Below are 22,077 nucleotides of genomic sequence, written 5' to 3'. Positions count from 1 at the left end.
TTCCCTAGTATATGAATTATTTGTACACATTGCTTAGCTGGAGAGCTTAAATATGAATATATATATTAAAGATTTCTTGATTTACAAAAGTATTTGCAGTGTCTCTCTCTTGTATTTTTTACATGTATCATTTTTACAAATCAGTTTCATTTCTTGAGACATTGGGAGGAAAAGGGGGAAATATATATTATATTTACTTAATATATGTAGGGTTTGATGTCAGAATTGCTTGTGTGCATTACATATATTTATTTATTTTTTTAAAAAAAAACAACAACTGGAGAAATGTGAATTTCAAAAGGTGGCTATGTTTTAATTTGTGTATTGTTTTGGAAAGTGCAAATTTTGCAAATCTGCCTTAAAATGTGATGTAAAGAACTTCTCCAGTCAGGCATTTAAAAGCTCAAGTGCATATTCCTAGTCGGATAAGTAAAAAAGAAAACTTCTATTCAGATGTGATAAACATGTTTTCTTTTGCAATTTCTCAGGGAATTCCCAATTTTGAATTCTTGATGCCATTCATTATCATGAGCATTGCAATTAGTTGCTGCATGTCAAAAATAAAAAGCAAACGAAGAAGCCAAAAATCTATGTAGTCGTAGTTACATTTATTATCACGATGAGTATTATAATTAACTCCTGCTTGCCAAAACAAAAAACAAAAAAGGAACTTAGCTGTGGTTGGAGGGAGGGCTAGCAACTAAAAGGAGGCATTTATTCACCAGTATAATCCTCAGGTCTTTTTATTTGCAATTGCAGACTTAAGGAAAGTTTGAACGTTCAGATTAGGCCATTGCAATCTTGCAGCCTGTTGGGACTGTTTTATAGACTTCAACAGGAGAATCTGCATGTAGACCGAAAAATTGAACTTTTGCTGGGGATAATGGTTCACTTGGTGTTATGGATGCTCATACTGCTCCCTCACATAACATGCAAGGCTCACAATCTTAAATGCAAGTCCTGGTATCCACACCCTCCATTCCACAAGTACCACCAGTCAGGAGACCTCCTCATTGGTGCTGTTGTTTCCCATGGTGGCTTCATCTCCTTCTCACCAGATTTCATGAAAGAACCTCCACGGCCACTGATGGAAGAACTTTTGTAAGGGTTTAATTTTTTTTAAATACTTAATATTAGCTTCATTTATCTTAGAAGTAGAATGATTGGTGGTAAGCAAGCCTTTGTCCGATTGTCATCTGATGCCCTTTTAAAAGGTCTTGTGGCAGGGGGGATTATTAGGTTGACGTTTGGTTTTGGTTTTATTATGTATTCTGTGTTTTTTTATTGTGATTATGTGTGCATATAAGGGAAGTTTTTAATGTGTGATATTTTTGTATTTGATTTCTGTTGGAAGCTGCCCAGAGTGGATGGGGAGATCCAGACAGATGGGTGGGGTACAAATAATAATAATAACCATCATCATCATCATCATCATCATCATCATATTGATGATGATAAATTGTAGAATCCTTCTGATACGAAATGTAACTCTCATTCTAGAGTTTTGCCTAAGAATTACCAGCATATTGTTGCCTTGGTCTTCGCAGTGAAGGAGATTAATGAAAACTCTCAGATCTTACCCAACGTTACCTTGGGCTTCCATATCTATGACAACTATTACAATGCTATGTGGACCTACTATTCTACAATGCTGCTCATATACAGCTTGGAGAGATTTTCCCCAAACTACAACTGTGATCTACGTAATAAGCTAACTGCAGTAATTGGTGGTCTGGATTCCCAAACTTCTTCTAATATGGCCATTATCTTGGATATGCACAAGATTCCACAGGTAAGATGCAAATAAGAGTATAACAAGTTTACAGTTCCTTCACAACTCCTTAGTCGTAGTTGGGTGCAATGGATGAGTTTGAAGGAAACAAATGAACCTTATCTTACGTGTTAGTGTCATCTGTGGAAGAGGGGTGTTATTGTTTTATTTTGTTTTTCTTCTCATTTTTATTGTGTATTTTGTGTTTTGATCATGTATTTTTTATGCAGTGAACCACCCTGAGAGCTTCAGATGAAGGGTGGTATACAAATTTAAATCAACACCACCCTCATCATTTCTAGGTGCTAGCCCTAATCTTTTGGTGAGAGCAAGTTTGCTACTCTCCTTCTCTTTTATTATGGAAATAATGGGAGTAAGCAGGATTTTACATGGCACAAGGTATGAGCGCTGATTCCACTGCCAATCAGCTTAGAAGGTTGTTTAGTCTGGTGCTCTTTCTGGCCTTCTGGATGCCCCCTGTGTAACATGTATCAACAGCGGTGGGGTACACCAGTCAAGTCAAAAACTCCCAGGGATCCCATTTAATGAGAGATGGGAAACTGCTTCATCCCATGTCATTAAACTGATTATTATATATATGTAAAAATGGAAACCTGCATGGAGCTTATACAACATTGCCTCTTTATTAAAAATATATTTATATCTCATCCTTATTAATTTCACTGAATAAATCTCTGATAAGTATTCTAAAAATGCATCACTTGCACACAGATCATAAAACAACTTTAAAATTGAGACACATTCACACAGTTCACTAACATTGCAAGTAAAATGGCTGTCAGAGTAGAAATGACATGTGTCAATAGTGCCAATTTCTCTAGCACTAATGGGTAAAGAATGGGAGCTTAAACCACCAAAAGTGATTTTTTTTATCTAAAACCTCATCTTTACTTGTATCCTTAGCTAACATACAGCCCTGCTCCGGAGATGAACTATAAAACCCCAGGCCTTTTCTTCTACCAAATGGTCCCTAAGGAAGACCTTCAATATGATGGGATTCTCCATCTGCTTCTGCACTTCAGGTGGACATGGATTGGGACCGTTGTTATGGATACTGACAATGGAGAAAGATTTGTGCAAACTGTGCTTCCAACGTTTCCCCAGAAAGGTGTCTGTATTGCCTTCATAGAAAGACTCCCCATTCCAACTTTTATCCCAGAGATTACCAGCATGGTGGCTCGCGGAAAAGAAATAAATGATAAAATAAGAAACAGCAAAGCCAATGTAATTGTGGCTTGCGGGGAATCTTATTCCTTGACGTTTTTTAGATGGTTGTCATTTCTGTCAGGTGTAGACCACATGGAAAAGAAACCCAAAGGCAAAGTGTGGATAACAACAGCCCAGATAGAGCTAAATTCATTCTCCTATCAAAGGAATTGGGATGTAGAAACTTTCAATGGTGCAATAGCCGTCTCATATCAGTTTGATGATGTGCCAGGATTTCACCAGTTTGCTGAGGGCAGAAACCCTTTCAGCACTTCTAGAGATGGTTTCATCAGGGACTTCTGGCAACAAGCTTTTGACTGTGCATTTCCAAATGCAACAGTGGGTGAGGTGCCTGAGAATATTTGCACAGGAGAGGAGAAGCTGGCAGACCTTCCGGTCATCTTTTTTGAAATGAGCATGACTGGCCATAGCTACAGTGTCTACAATGCTGTTTATGTTGTGGCTCATGCATTACATGCCATGTCTTCTTCAAGACTGAAAAACATAGCAATACGGGATGAAGGGGATCTGAAGCTTCAGAATCAACCACATTGGAAGGTAGTTAGCTGAACATCCTCATGGGGTGTAGTTAGACTAATTTCAGAAGTAAGCTGTCTCCCTATATACTCTTCCAGTCCCTATGTTATATCTTCCTTGGTCTTTCTAAAAGCTGGAACCATCATATTTAATTCAACCATCCAGCTATCTCTACTTTCTTATTTGTTGTGTATGTGCAGAACCCTAAAAGCTTTGTAACCAGTACAGAAATCAATATTTTGAAGCTACGTCTTTTATATTCTTAGAAAAGTTTGTTCCTCCATCTACTGCAAAAGTGGTCCAGGCAGGATTGCTTTTGTGTGGGGACAGAAAGACTGGCATGCAGCCACTCCAGTTTCTGATGCTAAAAAATTTCAGCAAGGCGGGGGCAGAGGTATTTAAGGTGATGCTTTCTGCCTCTTTGTCCGCTTTCTTTCTGAGCACAGGATCCAACCTGCCCTCCAAGTGAGTTTAACCGGTTGCCTTATTTGGGGGCAAGAAGGATTTTTTTTTTTTGTACTTTTCTGTGATTGGCTTACATAGACATTTTCCCTCCTCCTATTCCATACTGTCATGCCAAGCTGCCACAGTTAGTGGTGCATACTGGATATTTATGTTGATAGGTTATGTTGGTGATGGGTGGAAAAGGTAGAGACTTAAACATGTGGTGAGTAGGGTCTGCAACCTGTATCACTCACTCTTGAGGGGGCATTAATGGGTTTCCATAGAAGCTTAATAACTTTGCAAAACAAATTAACAAATGCTCGAATTATGAGACAAATGCAACTTCATGACCCACCTGCAGCTTTTTCTAAACCTTTATATTTTCAATCCAGCTCCATCACTTTCTGAGACAGATCTCATTTAACAACAGTGCTGGACAGAAGATTTCCTTTGACCAAAATGGGAAGTTAGTAGCTGGATTTGATATCATCAACTATTTATGTGCTTCAAATATATCTAAAGTAAAGATTGGGAAGGTTGATCCTAGGGCCCCTTCAGAACAAGTATTAACCATCAGTGAGAATGCCATCACATGGAACAACTGGTTCAATCAGGTAGGATCCAGTTAATAGCAGTTTAGGAACTATTTGTTCCTTGAATTACTGAATGTCAGTAATGATACACAAAATTAATTTCCTGATTAATTTATAAATTATATAATTTGTAAAAGTTTATATACTTCATAACATTATGCTTGGCATGGAGAAAATGGATAGCGAACAGTTTTTCCGCCTCCAACATGAAACTAGAGCCTGTGGATGAAACTGAAGATCAAGACAGATATAAGAAAGTAATTCACACAGTGCATACTTAGACTATGGAACTTATTCTCACCGTATGGTTTCAAAGTGGATTGGACAAATTCTTGGAGGTTCAGGCTAAGAATAGCTATTAGTAATGATGGCCATGTTCTGCCTCCACAGTCTGAGGCATCTGGATAGCATGGAGTGGAGCAAAAAGTGTTCCTCTTCTCAGGTCCCCCTTGCAGGTTTCCCACAGGTGATTGTGTGAACAGATGGTAGACTAGATGGGCCATTGGCCTGATCCAGCAGGCTCCTCTTATGTTCCTGTGCTTTTACTTGATAAATCTTGCTTCACTGATGTTTATTGTTTCTTCTTCTGAAACACATTTCAAAACATCTTCACCTCTTTTCTTTAACCACTTAAAATGTAAAGAGAGCAAACTCAGAGTTCTGAGGTAAAAATATACAGTGAGTTTGAACATAGAATAATAGAACCATAGAATTGTACAGTCGGAAGTGACCAAAAGGGTCATCTAGTCCAAACTCCTGCAATGCAGGAATCTTTTGCCCAATGTGGGGTTTGAACCCATGACCAGAGCTGTCAACCTTCCTTCCTTCCTTCTTCTTCTTCTTCTTCTTCTTCTTCTTCTTCTTCTTCTTCTTCTTCTTCGCACTGGGAAACGCCATAGCCGTATTTTCCTCTAATATACATGAAATCTCCTCTACACCCACATTCCTGGTAATTTATTATTTTTTTTTTTTTACTGCTTTCCAGCATATATTTTCCAAGTCCATTGGTGTATATTTTGTAGAAGAAGGACACCACTTGTGGTAATGGTTGAAAGACTGGACATAGATGGGTAGAACAAGATGAAGTTCAAATGCTAATCCCAATTTTCCAGTTTGATAGTGATAATTGGGCATGCATTTGTGGGACTGAAGTCACATAACATGGTCCCAAGACTTCAAAAGCATGTTAGCATACGATGGAACCATGCATTACCAGCAGCCATTCTGCTTCTGAAAGATAAATCTGAAAATGAAAAGCCCACCTCAAAGCTTTAAAGGTCATCAAAGTGAAGATTATTTTATTATTATTGTCCTATTTGCTTTATGAATTAGACACAACCTATTTCTGAATGCGTGGAAAGATGCCATCCAGGTTCTAGCAAGAAAGTGAAGGAAGGGAAGCCATTTTGCTGCTACGATTGCATCTCATGTCCAGAAGGAAAGATTTCACATGAGGAAGGTAAGGCCGATATTGTATAGGTTTATTAATAAAATGAATGCATTCTAGAGGGTAGGTTTGTAAATACTACTCAATGTAGAGATGATGACGACGACGACGACGACGATGATGATAATAATAATAATAATAATAATAATAATAATAATTTATTTATATCCCACCCTTCCCTGCCAAACTGGGCTCAGGGCAGCTAACACCAATAAAATCACAACAAAAACATAGAACAATTCATTAAAATACGGATTAAAATACAATTTAAAATTAAATCTGAACTGCAGCCTTATTTTTAAGTAGCCCACCAATCACACCAAAAGAACGCAACATCAGGGTTAAACTGAAACCAACCCAAAGGCTAGGTGGAACAGCTCCGTCTTGCAGGCCCTGCGGAAAGATGCCAAATCCCGCAGGGCCCTGGTCTCTTGTGCCAGACTGTTCCACCAAGTCGGGGCCAGTACTGAGAAGGCCCTGGTGTTAGGGCGCCAACAAGTTGGCGTGCTGAAGTGCAGCGGTCAGTCAGATAGGCCAAGGTCGAACAGTCCGGGTCAGAAGCCAGCCGAAGTCAGGTATCAGTTTGGGGGTCAGGAGAAGCCGAAGTCAGAACAGTCCAAGTCAGGAACCAGCCAAGTCAATCAGGGAAAAGCCAGGAACCAGGAACAAGCCAAGGGTCAGGAACAAGCCAGGAGTCAGGAACAAGCCGAGGGTCAGGAACAAGCCAGGAGTCAGGAACAGAACGAGCAAGAGCAACCACGCACTCAGCATGTCAGTTGCAGGTGCTAGTGAAGGGAGCATTCAGCCTTTGTTAAGTAGCTGGCCTGCAACCACGTCTCTTACGAGCTACAGCTGCCTCTAATTGTTCCCTGCGTCTCTCAGCTCTACGCTCTACAGCTGAGAAGGGAGGAGGGGAAGGGCTGTTGCTCTCTTCACAAGGGCCTGATTCTGGCTCGACTTCCTCCTCCTCCTGTTCTGGTCTTTCCCCCTCTCCATCTGACTCTTCCTCTTCCAAGGAGTGCCGCCACCAGTCTTCTCCAGGTACGAACTCCTCCATTTCCCCAGGTTCTTCCGTGGGTGCAGCCTCACCAGGGGGGGCTTGCCACCACTCCTCCTCATCTGGCTCAACCCTGACACCTGGCCCTAGTTGAAGCCAACCTAGCATCCTTGTGGCTCGGGACCTCCAACAAATTATTATTTGAGGACCTTAAGGTCCTACCCGGGACATACCAGGAGAGGCGGTCCCTTAGGTAGATAGATTTTCTATATTGCACTTCACCATATGGCTACATGGCCATGTAAAATATAATGAAATATGTCAATACGCACTTCTGGAAATCAGTTAAAATTTTAATGCAAAATAAATTCACCATAAACTAAAATAACAGTGGATTACCAAAGATAACTAAAGGTATAACAAATTGAACTAAATCTCGCCCCCCACCCCAAAAAAACCCACCTATAAGAATAGTCATCAGCATTATTTCTCTACATTTTTTAAAGAAGTGTTGACATATTTTGGTAGGGGTTGGTGCTGCACAGGACAGCACTGAAAAGGTATGAATTGACATATGATATTTAAGGTACGTATAGTTAAAGCTATGGTTTTCCCAGTAGTAATGTATGGAAGTGAGAGATGGACCATAAAGAATGCTGATCGCCGAAGAATTGATGCTTTTGAATTATGGTGCTGGAGGAGACTCTTGAGAGTCCCATGGACTGCAAAAAGATCAAAATTATCCATCCTTAAAGAAATCTGCCCTGAGTGCTCCCTGGAAGGGTAGATCCTGAAGTTGAGGCTCCGGTACTTTGGCCACCTCATGAGAAGAGAAGACTCCTTGGAAAAGACCCTGATGTTGGGAAAGATGGAGGGCACAAGGAGAAGGGGACGACAGAGGATGAGATGGTTGGACAGTGTTCTCGAAGGGACTGGCATGAGTTTGGCCAAACTGCGGGAGGCAGCGGAGGATAGGGGTGCCTGGTGTGCTCTGGTCCATGGGGTCATGAAGAGTCGGACACGACTGAACGACTGAACAACAACAACATTTAAATATATGTGCAATAATTCGACCTTGTGTCTGGCAAGGCCCACCACCACGAGGGCTGATGAGACCTTCTGCCACCACAAGATTCTGTTAGGGTTGATTCTGCCGCGAGGCCCAGCAAAACCACTGGCATACTTCTGGAAGCCTGTGCCACACTGGAAGTGCACTGGAAGTGACCACAGCATGCTTCTAGGCGTTGGCAGAGGCCCTGCAGATTTGGTGATGGAGGAAGCAGAACATCACAGATTGACATAAGAAGCCGGGGCAGCTTCTGTCAATTAGTGTAATCCCATACAAATTGGTAGTGTTGGTGGATGTGTCATGTTGGTCTCCTACTAAAAGTGAATCAGAAAATATCACCCTTGGGTCTGGCAAAAAAGTATGTTCTTCTGCTGTTTTTCTTGAACGTGGTAACATCATAACCTTTTTTGTTTGTTTGTTTGTTTGTTTGTTTGTTTACACAAAGTAACTTGAAACAACTTACAACAACAATGCCACTTCCACACTTGAGTGGGGGAAAATTTGCCACACTCCATTTTTCCCAGAAAAGGAGACTCAAGTGGTCTCTTCCTGAAGAGGAATTGTGGGTGGCCCACCTTAATGTGTAGAGCAATCATAGAAAGGGGGAGCAGGCTTTTAAGCCTTGATCCTCCCTGAATGCTGCAGACTTCTCTTTGGAGATCCCCCCCTCCTTCCCCATGCAGTGTAGGCTTGCGTTGGTCATTTCGGAGCTGAATAGGAATTTGGGAGTGAGCCCATAATTCACCTTGATATTTCTCTATTTTGCCTACTTTGTACTGTTTAGTTTAGTTTAACTGTTTGTTAGTGCAGAGAGAAAATATAAGTCAAGAAAGGTAGGATAAATAACTGAGGAAGTATTAGGTTAAGGACACTCTTGTGTCTCTATATGCTGTCTTGATTGGGGTCATTGGGTGTGCCCTTTAGCACAATGGGGTGAATGCTAACCTGATGGTTCCAGGGTGTGCTTCTCAGGTCACCTACCAAAGGTTATTGGAGTTTTCTTTCCAATCTTTTACTCCAAGGTGACAGGTGTCTCCTGTAAACATATCCAGGAATGTGAAGTGACATGTTTCCTTCTGTCTTAGGAAACTTTTCCGCTCAAGCTATATTTTGGTTTTGCTAGCATTAATTTTGTATTTAGATGTATAAACTCAGATAATTCTGCGTCCTCAGTCTTCCTTTGGGTATATAGGCAAATACATAACACCTACCTTAAAATCAGCATTAAACTATAAGTAAAATCTAAAATGTAGAGACCATGTATAGGGGTGTGTGTGTGTGTGTGTGTGTGTACACACATTGCAGCTCTCCAGCTAAGCAATGTGTACAAATAATGCATATACTAGGGGGAAGTGTTCATATAAGTTCATACATGACTTAAAGTAACATACAAAAACTGTATATTCCAAATTCCAAATCTTTATTACGGTCCCAGACAAGCATAAGGTAAAAGCACTTCCATACATAAATAAAACATGCTACATGTGCAATAATCTGTAAACAAACCATAAAGGTCCATAAAAATGACAAAAGTAGTTCCTTTCCCAAATCGTAATCTCAGATAATTCTGTGTCCTGAGTCTTCCTTTGGGTATATAGGCAAATACATAACACCTACCTTAAAATCAGCATTAAACTATGAGTAAAATCTAAAATGTAGGCACCATGACTATGGAGATGGATAAGTGGATATTGTCCTTAGTCATGAACAATATTAATTGCTTTGTTCCAGATGTATGCAACTATCACAGACAAATCATTACTGGAACCTTTGAGAGGAACAGACATAGATATGTTTATGGGTTGAATATAAGATTGACAGAGACTCGTTTCTTTTTCAGACATGGGTGACTGCTTTAAATGCCCAGATGAACACTATCCAAACAAAAACCAGGATGCATGTATCCCCAAGGAAATAAATTTCTTGTCTTATGAAGAATTATTGGGGGTCAGTTTAGCCTCTTTTTCTATCTTCTCTTCAGTTATCACAGCTCTGGTACTAGGAATCTTTATAAAGCACCATGACACTCCCATTGTCAAAGCCAACAACCGGGACTTGACCTACACTCTCCTCCTCTCCCTCCTGCTCTGCTTTCTTTCTGCACTGCTATTCATTGGTGAACCTCAGAAGGTGACATGTCTCCTTCGGCAAACTGCTTTTGGCATCATCTTCTCAGTGGCTGTTTCTTCAGTGTTGGCAAAGACTATCACTGTGGTTCTGGCTTTTATGGCCACCAGACCAGGATCAAGAATGAGAAAATGGGTGGGGAAAGGACTGGCCTACTCTGTTGTCCTTTCCTGCTCCTTTATTCAAGCAGGCATCTATACGGTGTGGCTGGCAACTTATCCCCCATTCCCAGATGTTGACATGCACTCAATGACAGAAGAAATCATCCTAGAATGCAATGAGGGGTCTGTGGCAATGTTCTACTCAGTCATTGGCTACATGGGCTTCCTGGCCATAGTTAGTTTCACAGTGGCTTTCTTTGCCAGGAAGTTACCGGACAGTTTCAATGAAGCCAAGTTCATCACTTTCAGCATGTTGGTCTTCTGCAGTGTTTGGTTATCCTTCATTCCTTCTTATATGAGCACCAAAGGAAAATACATGGTGGCTGTGGAGGTTTTCTGTATCTTAGTCTCCAGTGCTGGGTTGCTGGGCTGTATCTTTTCCCCAAAATGTTATCTAATTTTGTTGAGGCCGGAACTGAACAATAGGGAACAGCTAATAAGACAAAATATTTCTTGAATGTGTCCATGAATTCTTCTGTAATCTGCAGTGCCCAGCACAATATGTGTACAGTATGTCCTAGAATATTTCTAGATTTTTTTCCCCCTTGCAGCATTTGTTGCATGTAAATTTTCTTTTCAGCTCTCCAATCACAAATGTGATGTAAAGAACTTCTCCAGCAAAGCATTTAAAAGCTCAAGTGCATATTCCTAGTTGGATAAGTTGAAAACTTTTATTCAGATGTGATAAACATGTTTTCTTTTGAAATTCCACGGGGAATTCCTGCATTTGAATTCATATCACACTCCCCTTTATTTTTAAATTTTATCATTAATTTCTAAAATCTACTGCACAATTACAGTTTCCCCTTAGAGAATTAATAACACAAACTGAGGATGGCACAAAAATTCCCTCAAGCAATCACAGGTATGATGAGGAACTAGGAATAAGCATGCATACACCAGTCTTATCACTTTACTTATACCTTATATCTTGGACTTTATAAGTCAAGCATATCATCAGACTGAATGAGCATCTAAGTCAAGTCACTGTAATCACAGAGAATATCATGATAATGAGGCAGGTGGAAATATAGGAGACGTAGAGTGAAAGGTGGTGAGCAATATGATAGTATTAGTTGTCTTCCTGCTAATACTACTTTCTCATATTGCATCTGAGGACCACTATGTTAAATATAGTGTCCATGCTCCACACCCTCCACTTCAAAAATATCATCAGTCAGGTAACATCGTAATTGGTGGGATTGTTTCTCTCAGTTTCATCAGTGTTAATTCAGTAACCTTCACAACAGAACCTCCAGCACCTTCATTTGAAGATCTTTTGTAAGGAGCTAATTCTTTCTAACTTTTTGTTGTTTCATTGTTTTGTTTTGTTTTGTTAATTGGTCTTAGTCTTAGAAGCTGCAGTCTCATAAAACATGTTTTCTTGGACTGTAGAAAAAGCTAATACATTTAAGGAAAGCTGCAGAAAGAAGCAAATTTCACAGGAGAAAGAAAAATGGATTACCCCCAAAAGAGTTCTGGGCCTCCACATTGAAGGAAGGGAGTTAGCTTTTTTCCAGATTGAATCAACTGTATTCATTTTGTCCACCTGGAAGAAGATGCACTGGTAACATAGTCCCCTCACCATTGTGACAGTATTGGTCCAAATATGCCTCTTCAAATATGACTTCTAATGTTACTATTATTGTTAAAATTTGATGATGTGAGATTCTATCATTTGTTACATTTCTTTTGAACTTAAGGTGGAAAAAAGAGCAGGAAGAAATGTTAGCTCTTCTTTCCTTTACAAACTCCATCTCTACCCCATGGTTCCTTTCTTTCATCATATACATGCTGTCTCCACTTGCACTTTTGTTGCCTGTTGAGGTCCCCAAGCCACACACCCCCCAATAAATTCACACTTCAGACATAAATTTTGTTTGGGTTTTGGCAATAATTTAGGCCACAGCTTTATTAAATACAAATTATGTGAGTGGTTGCGCAGGCATTCGTTCTGACTAGCTGTCGACGGGACAGAGCTAACCACCGGTCAGCAATGGCAGTTCCCATCTGGGGAGACATATGGAGGCTGGGGGTGGAGCCCTCCCTCTCCCCGGAGGTTCCCAAGGGCTCTTGCGTGGCCCTGTCCCCCTACTGGGGATTCGGACAAAATCATGTCGAGCCCCTGGATTCCTTTAACGGAATTCCCTACACACCATCATCATTTGGAGGGGCGACCACCCCTCCAGTAACTAACACAATAACCAATGCCTAACCGCCAACCTTACAAGTTGTGACTAGTTGCTACGGCAGTAGGTAAAAACCAAATGGCAACAGCCAATCAGCCAAATGGAAAAAATTCCTACCAGGCCCCTGCCCCAAAAGCAAACGACCCCATGACAGGCAGTTGCAAGGTCAATGCAGAGGCCTAAGAAAGAGGGAGGGTGGGTGAGTGATCCAAAGCACGCAGCCAAGAGAAGGATCACTCTGCGTGCAAGATAATATATAGGACGCTGGGCTGTCCATCACAAATTGCAACATATAACTCTCCCCAGCAACACCCCAGGGTCCTATCAAAGCTGTGGCCAGCCAACTATCCTGTCCAGCTGCAAGGGAGGTGGCTTGCCAGCCCCCACAGCAACACGTGCTCTCACTGAGGAGAACCCGATTTGTGCTTCTGATATTTCTGTTACTTGGCTTCAAACACAGCAGTGTTTATTTGTTTCATTTTATTTACATTACCACAACTATATTAATGTATCCCATATACATACTGAAGTAGACTCATTTCATCTTTCTTTTTTCTTTGCAAGACTGTGCTTCTTTGAAAAAATATTCATAATCATAGTAATATATCTTATCAATACCAATATTTTGAATATAAATACTCATATTGTTGATTGTTTAATTTTTCCTACCTCAAAAAGCATATAAATAATACAGATGAAGAAGATGCAGAAGAAAATGGCAATAATTTATTAAGGGAAGAATATATGTCTCATTGTAGTTTTTTAATCTTGTCCTAGTCTTGTGCCTAAAAATTACCAGCACATCCTGGCCTTGGCATTTGCAGTATGGGAGATAAATGAAAACCCTCAGCTATTACCAAATGTCACCTTGGGTGTCTACATCCATGATAGCTATTTCAATGCGCAGAGGACCTATCATGCTACTATGCTACTTACATCCACATTGGAGATATTTGTCCCTAACTATTTATGTGACACCCATAATCATTTGGTAACAGTCATTGGAGGACTAGATTCGGATATTTCTCTCTTTGTGGCCACTGTATTGGATACCTACAAAATTCCACAGGTAAGGTATATGTGCATATGAGTATTACAAATAATAGTAGTAAAATGAACAGCTTGTGAGCACAAATGCTTTTTTCACATTCTATGAGAATGTGCACATAATATTTCCAAGAGGAAGAAATTAGGCTTATGTGACGGTCAGCATTTAACTATTTATTAGATGTGTATCCCAACCCTTCTCCCATGGGAGACCAAGGTGGCAAACATCAGAGAGTAGAAATAATATAAGTTAAAATAAAATAGAAAATACTTTTTTAAAAAATTAAAAATTAAAAACATACTCCCCAACCCACAATGCATTGAATGGCTCTCCAACAGGAGATAGCTCAAAGGAGTGCGGCCGCGATTGTAAGAAAATCCAAGAATTTAGGAGCTGCCAAAGAAAAATGCCTCTCCCAGATAATCATTTCCAGCACTCCGGAGTTGGCAGGAACTACGAAAACATTATTATTATTATTATTATTATTATTATTATTATTATTATTATTATTATTATTCACACACATGTCCTCTTTCATCTTCAGCTAACATTCAGTCCTGCACCAGTGATGAATGATAAAACCCCAGGCCTTTCCTTCTACCAGATGGTCCCCCAGGAAGCCCTTCAGTATGAGGGCATTCTCTCTCTGCTTCTGCATTTCGGATGGACGTGGATTGGGGTCATTGTTATGGAGAATGATAATGGAGAAAGATTTGTACAAACTGAACTTCCAGTCTTTTCCCAGAAAGGTGTTTGTTTTGCCTTCATATTGAGAATCCCCACATTTTCTTTTATCACTGAATTTATGGACATCATAGAAGATGGGGTCAAAATAAATGATAATATGCTGGGCAGCAAAGCAAATGTAATAGTGATCTATGGAGAATCTTATTCCATGCCATTTTTAGATGGCTTCCTTTTTTATCTGTTGAAAATAAATTAAGGGGGAAAGTTTGGATAGCAACAGCCCAGGTGGAGATCAGTGCATTTCACTATCAAAGGCATTGGGATGCAGAACTATTCCATGGTGTTATTATCTTCGGATATCAGTTCAGTTATTTACAGACATTTCACAAATTTATTAAGAACAGAAATCCTTTAAACACAATAGAAGATGATTTTATAAAGAAATTCTGGGAGACCGTATTCAGCTGTGTCTTCTTAAATACCATTGGGAATGATGCGGATGGAGATATTTGCACAGGAGAAGAGAAGTTGGAGAGCCTCCCTCTCCCTTTTTTTGAAATGAGTATGACTGGGCACAGCTACAGCATCTATAATGCCGTCTATGTAGTGGCCCATGCTTTACAAGCCATGTTGTCATCCAGAAGGACATATGACACAGTGTTAGCCAGAGGGAGACCCGAACTTCAGAATCAACCATTATGGCAGGTAATTTTCCACACATTCTCATGTGGTAGCACACCATATTTTGAGGGTAACCAATGAAACTAATCTGTCCATAAACTCTACCTATGCTCATAGTTTCAGCTTTCTTTCTCTGCCTACTGCATAGAAATGAAATAATAGGAAATGCTTCAGTCAGCCTCCCTCCCCACCCCTCTTTTTGGTATTATGGATTCTCATTTTCTGATTTGTGTAGTAGGATGGATTTTTTCGGCCAATTTTTGTTCATCCCCAATAGAGTAACATTTTATTATGCTACTAGTGGTTTAAACCCGTTAAATTAACGGGCGCTAGAACATATGTGGAGGGGGCTGAAGCAAAGTTTTTGTTTTTTTTTAATTTAAGACAGGCATGGTAGCTTCTCCCCAAATAGAAGAGCAGCCTTCCACACACACAGCGTCCCTTCGCCACCCAAAAGCAAATGCCGAGGACGTGTCTCTCTGTTACGCTCAGCGAGGCCGCCGCCGCCAGTCTCGCCTCAGCCGGCCTCCCTCCCTCGCTGCCGGCTCTCCTCCTACTCCGCCAGCTGCCTGGGCTAGACCCGGAAAGAGGAGGAGGAGGGCGGCAGTAGCAGCAGCGGGAGGGTGTCGGTTGCTGGTCCAGAGAGGAGAATTTTTAAAGGCTCCTCTTGCCCGCTTTTTTACCTCAGGGGGGAAGGAGATGAAGGAGCCGCTGCGCTTCCGGAGGCCTTTAAAAAAAAGTAATAAAAACCACTTCACACAGACTTGCAGCTCAGGACTCTCTCCCCCCCCCCCCCAGTTTCCCCTGCAATTGATTTTTCACGCAAACATCCCGGCTGGCGGGGAGGGAGAGCCTGCGCCTCGAGACTGGACTGAGGCAAGCAGGTCCAGGTGGCGCCGGCGCCGCCGCGTTGTTTGCGTGAGGGGTTGAGGAGGCCGAGCAGCAGCAGCAGCGGAGGCGGGTGTCTGCTTGCCTCCCTCTCCGGAGTCGCCGCGGCTTTCGGAGACGCGGGTTGTAGGGAGGAGAGAGAGCAGGAGCGATGCGGCTGCTGCTGCGACAGCCTGTCTTGACTTAGACCCGGTGGGGAGGGAGCAGCCGCTGAGGTGTGCATGAGAGCGGGACTGCGAGCCAGGCTCATGCGGGGCAGGTGAGGGGCCGAGTGGGAGGAGGAGGATGACAACGACCACAACAGCCGGGAGCCTTTTATTGGCCGTCGCATGCGTTGGGCTCTTCAGCCTCCGGAGCGCCGGGCTCCGCGGGGCGGGCTGTTCTGCTGGCTGCCCAAACCTCGACTTCAACTGCCGCCGCCGCCTCTCCCCACCTGATGTCTCTGCGCTCCAATCCCTGTGTCCGTGGGGCACATGCGCAGTAGCGCAAACCCAGAGACACACGGACTGGACGCAGAGACACTTGCATTTTATATATATAGATTGCCTTCAGAATGCAATCAGGAAAATGCAGGTCAGGAGTTTTACAAATTCTTCTAAGGTGTCCATTTTAAGTTCAACATTTTACACACTATTATACAAATGCTTTTTTATTCATTTATCTTTTTTATCTAGCTCCATTACTTTCTCAGAAGTGTTTCGTTTAATAACAGTGCTGGAGACCAGATTTCTTTCGGTCAAAGTGGGAAAATAATAGCTGGGTTTGATGTTATAAACCTGATCGTTTCCTCCAACCAATCCTTTCATAAAGTGAAAGTTGGTAGGTTTGACCCTCTGGCTCCTCCAGACAGAGTGTTAACCATCAATGACAAGGCCATAAGATGGCACAGCTTGTTTAACCAGGTAAGAACTGACTGTCAGCGCCTTGCAAACTGTTTAATACTTTAATGAGTTTTAAGTCACTATTCTGACCTTACTAAATGGAGTAAAATTAAATTTTAGCTGTAAACTAACTTAAGTCCCTTTTGGATTCATTTGTGAGGTCTAGGTCACTATTCTGACATGATCTATATTACAGCTCTATCCTATAAATCACAGATTTCAGGAACTGTTCTATGGCATAATGCACCACAATGAGCAGAGTTAGGATCTAGTGGATCTCTAGGTGAACTGGAAGGTTCCTGGCATGGTAATTTATCCCAATTGTTCCCTTCCTTTGAAAATAACAATTATGTTATACCCACATGTGCAATAACTTTTTGTAAACGGGGGTGTTTTTCAATCAAGCAGTGAATACATTTTATGAAACAGATAAATATGCTCCAGCTATTTATAATTTCTCAGAACGTAATGGCTTAATTATTCTCTAAGAAACAACTAAAAGTCCCCAAAATCTTAAGGATACCAAGTTCATTTTTCTTGACCTTTTTCATTTCTGGATTAGGCACAACCTTTTTCTGTATGCACTGAGAGTTGTTATCCTGGTTATAGCAAGAAAGTGAAGGAGGGGGAGCCATTTTGCTGCTATGATTGCATCCCATGTCCTGAAATGAAGATTTCAGCTCAAAAGGGTAATACATAAACACACACACTTTACAGGTTTCCAATATCAGATTAGAAAAGTATAGTTCTGAGGGACAGACAGTGTGGTTTGTTTTTATTCAATGTTTTAAACATGATAAAACAATTTGACAGTAAGAAGATATTTCAGATTACTCTGATCTCTATGGTTACCGTTTTTATTTGATCAGCATCTTTTTCAGTTAATTTTTGGCTGATTCTGAATGTTTCATCAGTGGTTTTTAACTCCCTTAATCTCTAATATCATTTTCCTTCAATCAACAGTCCAGAGGTACAGATAAACTGCAACCTATTGTTGCAGGTTCCACTTAAAGACATGTAATATTACTCAGGTACAAAAACTGGTTCTTAGCCATTTTAATGGATGGGACAAGGTCACATTCCATCCTTCAGTGTTTTCAGACTAGCACATGAATAACTCACAGGGTGCACTTCCAGCTTCCACCATTAAAATTTCCCTGTAGAGTTCTTTCTTGGCACACGGTTAAAAGCAAAATCTTTTCTCAAATTCAACCTCTTTTCCACATATGTTTGGCTGCAGCTCATTCTTCTCCCTCCACTGCATTGCATGGCAATGTCCCTCCCTCCCCATGAGAAATAATGACACTTGACACATTATATCAGATTTTAATGGGCGTAAAGGCCACAACTTTATTGGTTACGGCTGTTGAGCGGTATTGGCTTAGGCATTGGACCCTAACAGACTATATCCAACCCCAACCCGTGTGTTGGAAGTCCGGGAAGGGTTAATCACCAGTAAGGAGCCCAGTGATGAACATCCACTGGAACTTCCCCTGTGATCACCGTTAGGGGCGTGCCTTAGGCCCTAACCTCCCTAGGCTTCAGATGGGGCCACGCCCCCGGAATCCTTTAACGGAATACCCTTCAAAATGAGGGGCAGGTGATGGCTGCTACCTCCCCTCCTCATCTCTCTAGAAATTTTCCAATGCCTAACTGCCAAAACCAAAGTTATGATGAGTTGCTACAAGGTAGGCAAAAAAAAACCTTGGCTAGCCCAAGTGGAAAAAGTCCTACCAGCCCCCCTGGCCAACCAAGGCGACCAACCGAAATCCATAGCAAGGTCCAGAGCTAAACCTAAAGAGCGGGTGGGTGGGTGAACCAGTGCAGCTGGGAAGCGGGGCGAAAGATGGAGGCTTCCCACCCGTCTCCTGCTTAAAGGAAGCAGGACACGCCCCAGGCTGACCAGATTGGTCGGCGTGTGTGCAATGCAGCGGGAATCCACCAATCGCACAGGGGCTGAGCTCTCAGCCCCTGTACGCATGATCGGGTCATGACGCCTGCAACTCCACTTCCCACTTAAGGAGGGCTATGAAGAATAACCACCATTGATTGTGGGTGTGGCCGGAAACCTTAAAATATGTCCTTCTAAGTGAATTCCAGAATTTACCTCTTCCCCTAGTATCGTAAAAAGAGTGCACCTTTCATATGTTGATTTTTTTTAAGCTTCCTTGCAAACTCTCTAAAGGTCAGATTCATATGCTTAAGAAAAGTTACAGTACATAGGCAGTAAAACATAGCTTAGTTACAAAGTAGTGAAAGTTCCTAAATTATTGGTATATTAATACAAGAATGTATTATGAGAGCATGCAGTTAAGCAGCAGCAACCAACTCAAACATCTTCACACATTGAGCTTCTTGGTTAGACTTGGTGGAGAGGGGGATAGACTTGATTACCATTCCCCCCCCCAAAGGTAAGAGGAAATGACCTAGCTAAGCCTGGCAGGACAGCTTACTCTATGATATTAACCCCTTCACATGTTACTTAGACTTAAGCATAGTGGTTACAGGAGACTGATTATCTCATAGTGCCTCCATTACATATCTTTAGGTGCCAGGTGAAAACATTCCTCTTCAATTAGGCTTTTCTCTGATTAAGCAATCTGAGGTTGGCATTTCTGTTGTTATTATGTTGTGTATTATGTGTTTTTATGTTGTACCCCAGCCTGTAATCTTTGGATGAAGGGCAGTACATAAATTTAATAAATAATAACAATAAGTTACCTTTGCTTTTCAGATATGCATGACTGTTATGACTGCATGGACACAACCTATCCAAACATGGAGCATGATTTTTGCATACCCAAAGCCAGGACATTCTTATCTTATAAAGAACCTCTGGGGATCAGCTTAAGCCTCTTTGCACTTTCCTTAGCAGTAATAACAGCTCTGGTGCTGGGAATAATTCTGAAGAACCACAACACTCCCATTGTCAAAGCCAACAACCAGAACCTCACATACATTCTCCTGATTTCCCTTCTGCTTTGCTTCACTTCTGCATTGCTTTTCATTGGCCATCCTGAACCGGTGACATGTCTTCTGCGACAAACTGCTTTCAGCATCATCTTCTCAGTGGCTGTTTCTTCTGTGCTGGCAAAAACTATCATGGTGGTTCTGGCATTTATGGCCACAAAGCCAGGAAGCAGGATGAGAAAATGGGTGGGGGAAAGCCTGGGCAACTCCATTGTTGCATCCTCTTCCTTTGTGCAAGCCGGCATTTGCAGTGTGTGGCTGGCAACCTCTGCCCCATTCCCAGATGTGGACATGCACTCAGTGACTACAGAAATTATATTAGAATGTAATGAGGGATCTGTCATTTTATTTTCTTGTGTCTTGAGCTATCTTGGCTTCTTGGCTATTGCCAGTTTTGTTGTGGCTTTCTTTGCTAGGAAGTTACCGGACAGTTTCAATGAAGCCAAGTTCATCACTTTCAGCATGTTGGTCTTCTGCAGTGTGTGGCTATCCTTCATTCCAGCTTATCTGAGCTCCAAGGGCAAATACATGGTGGCTGTGGAGGTCTTTTCTATTTTAGCTTCCAGTGCTGGGTTGCTGGGTTGCATCTTTGCACCCAAATGTTATATCATTTTGTTGAGGCCTGAGCTGAATAACAGGGGACAGCTAGTAAGAAGATAAGACCAAATAGCATGCTTTTTGTTACAGTCTGTGGTCTGGATGCATGTGTGTACGCATGCACACACTTTTCTGATATGTTTCCCTTTCTGGAGCTGTTTAATATACATTTTGCTCCAAATTATCCAAGCACTTACTAGTTTGAAATACATGTGAAACTCAGAATCAACTTTTTATAAATGTATGTACAGAAGGTAAGTCATACAGACTTACATACCTGTATGTACAGAAAGTATTTTTAAGTCAGACACATTCAAGAACCATACAGCAACACAGAAATGAGGATCAGAGTAGGCTTAAATGGAGGTATGATGAATGCTTTTAAAACATTGTGAGGATTAAAGTAAGTTTGCATTCTGGCTCCCACTCTTTTTAACTTTATGGTAATAGTTTTTTTTTTTTTTTAGACAATGCAAATTCCCCATCTTCCGTAAATAGGAACAAAAAGATTTCGATCTTGATGTATGCAGATGATTTGGTGTTTCTCTCTATTTCTCTATTGCGGCTCAAAAATCTCTTGGGGGTGTTCAATGCATACTGTAAACAAGGAAGCCTATCTGTAAACTACAGAGAGAACAAATTTCTAGGGTGACTGCTTCTAATGAATTCTGAATTCTAAACGAAATAAGTTGTGCTTTCCCAATGCAAGTCAATGTGAGGACCAATCATTATGATTTCTGAATTTTAATTCCGGGTTCATGTGTCTGTCCTGTCCTGTTTCTGCATTAAAAAAAAGAAATAGGCACAAAAGTAGCATTTATTTTATGTGTGTGTGAGAAAGTCCAGCTATGTCCTCTCTCCAGAAGCTCTGGAGCCGACTGAGGACTCCCAGGTAGGTTACACCCTCTATTGTGCCAAGAGGGCGGTCCTGACACTTACCTGGTCTACTCCCCTGGCTATGACTGCCCAGTAGCAATTGGTTCACTAAGGTGAGTTAGGCAGGAACCTCAGGTTTGCAACTTGGGGAGGCAGTCCAGGACTGCTTACCTGGGAATCGCGTAGGATTGGGGGTGCTGCGCACGGCCATGCAAATAGTGCCCTCCTTCTGATGTAGAGAGTGGTTGTTGTGTTTATTTGCTTGTGTGTAATATTTCCCATATGTGTGTGTGTGTGTGTGTGTTTGTGTGTGTGTGTGTGTGTGTGTGTGTGTGTGTATTTTGATACCCCTTTTTTAACAACAACAAGAAGAAGAAGAACAACAAAAACCTTAACTCCATTTGACCATTCAGGAATGGGGAGGGGGGGCACTACTGGAAAACTAAGCTGTGAGCTGCACATCAGATCAGAGTTGTTAGGCAAAAAAAAAAGGAGCAAAGTAAAACTTCTGTCCAGGTGTGACAAACATGATTTTCTGAAATTATCTGCAATTACACAACCTTGACTTTGTAATTATTATCCTTTGTAATTTTATTGGAAAATAAAAAGTGAAAAATTAATAGTGCACAGAGCGAGACAACAAACAAAAGAAACAAAAAGTAGTACCCATGTCGAAAACAAATCAGAAAAAAGGCGGAAAAGTAAAAAAAAAATGTAAAACCTCTGTCCAATTGTGACAAACAAGATTTTTTGAAATCTTCTACAGTTCCACAGAGGAAACCCCCACTTTGACCTTGTAATTATTTTCCTTTGTTATTATAAAGTAGACTGTAATTACTCTGACACATGTAAAACTACCGGTACATGCAATTATTAGTGCTGGAGAC

At 41.3% G+C, this 22,077-nt stretch overlaps 2 protein-coding genes across 2 annotated transcripts; both read left to right on the top strand.

Annotated features, from left to right (window-relative positions):
* Positions 1–883: 883 nt before the first annotated feature.
* On the top strand, positions 884–10,830 carry LOC117057801 (vomeronasal type-2 receptor 26-like). The gene is made up of 6 exons (XM_033168642.1): positions 884–1,101; positions 1,501–1,792; positions 2,696–3,536; positions 4,364–4,593; positions 5,905–6,031; positions 9,926–10,830. The coding sequence occupies exons 1-6, from the start codon at positions 884–886 to the stop codon at positions 10,828–10,830; spliced, it is 2,613 nt and encodes an 870-aa protein (XP_033024533.1).
* A 606-nt stretch (positions 10,831–11,436) lies between these two features.
* LOC117057800 (vomeronasal type-2 receptor 26-like) lies at positions 11,437–20,377 on the top strand. The gene is made up of 4 exons (XM_033168640.1): positions 11,437–11,654; positions 13,340–13,631; positions 17,310–17,436; positions 19,482–20,377. The coding sequence occupies exons 1-4, from the start codon at positions 11,437–11,439 to the stop codon at positions 20,375–20,377; spliced, it is 1,533 nt and encodes a 510-aa protein (XP_033024531.1).
* The last annotated feature ends 1,700 nt before the right edge of the window (positions 20,378–22,077 follow it).

Source organism: Lacerta agilis, chromosome 14 (assembly GCF_009819535.1).
Source record: "Lacerta agilis isolate rLacAgi1 chromosome 14, rLacAgi1.pri, whole genome shotgun sequence".
Classification (NCBI taxonomy): Eukaryota; Metazoa; Chordata; class Lepidosauria; order Squamata; family Lacertidae; genus Lacerta; species Lacerta agilis.
This window is presented reverse-complemented; position numbering and strand designations above follow the sequence as displayed.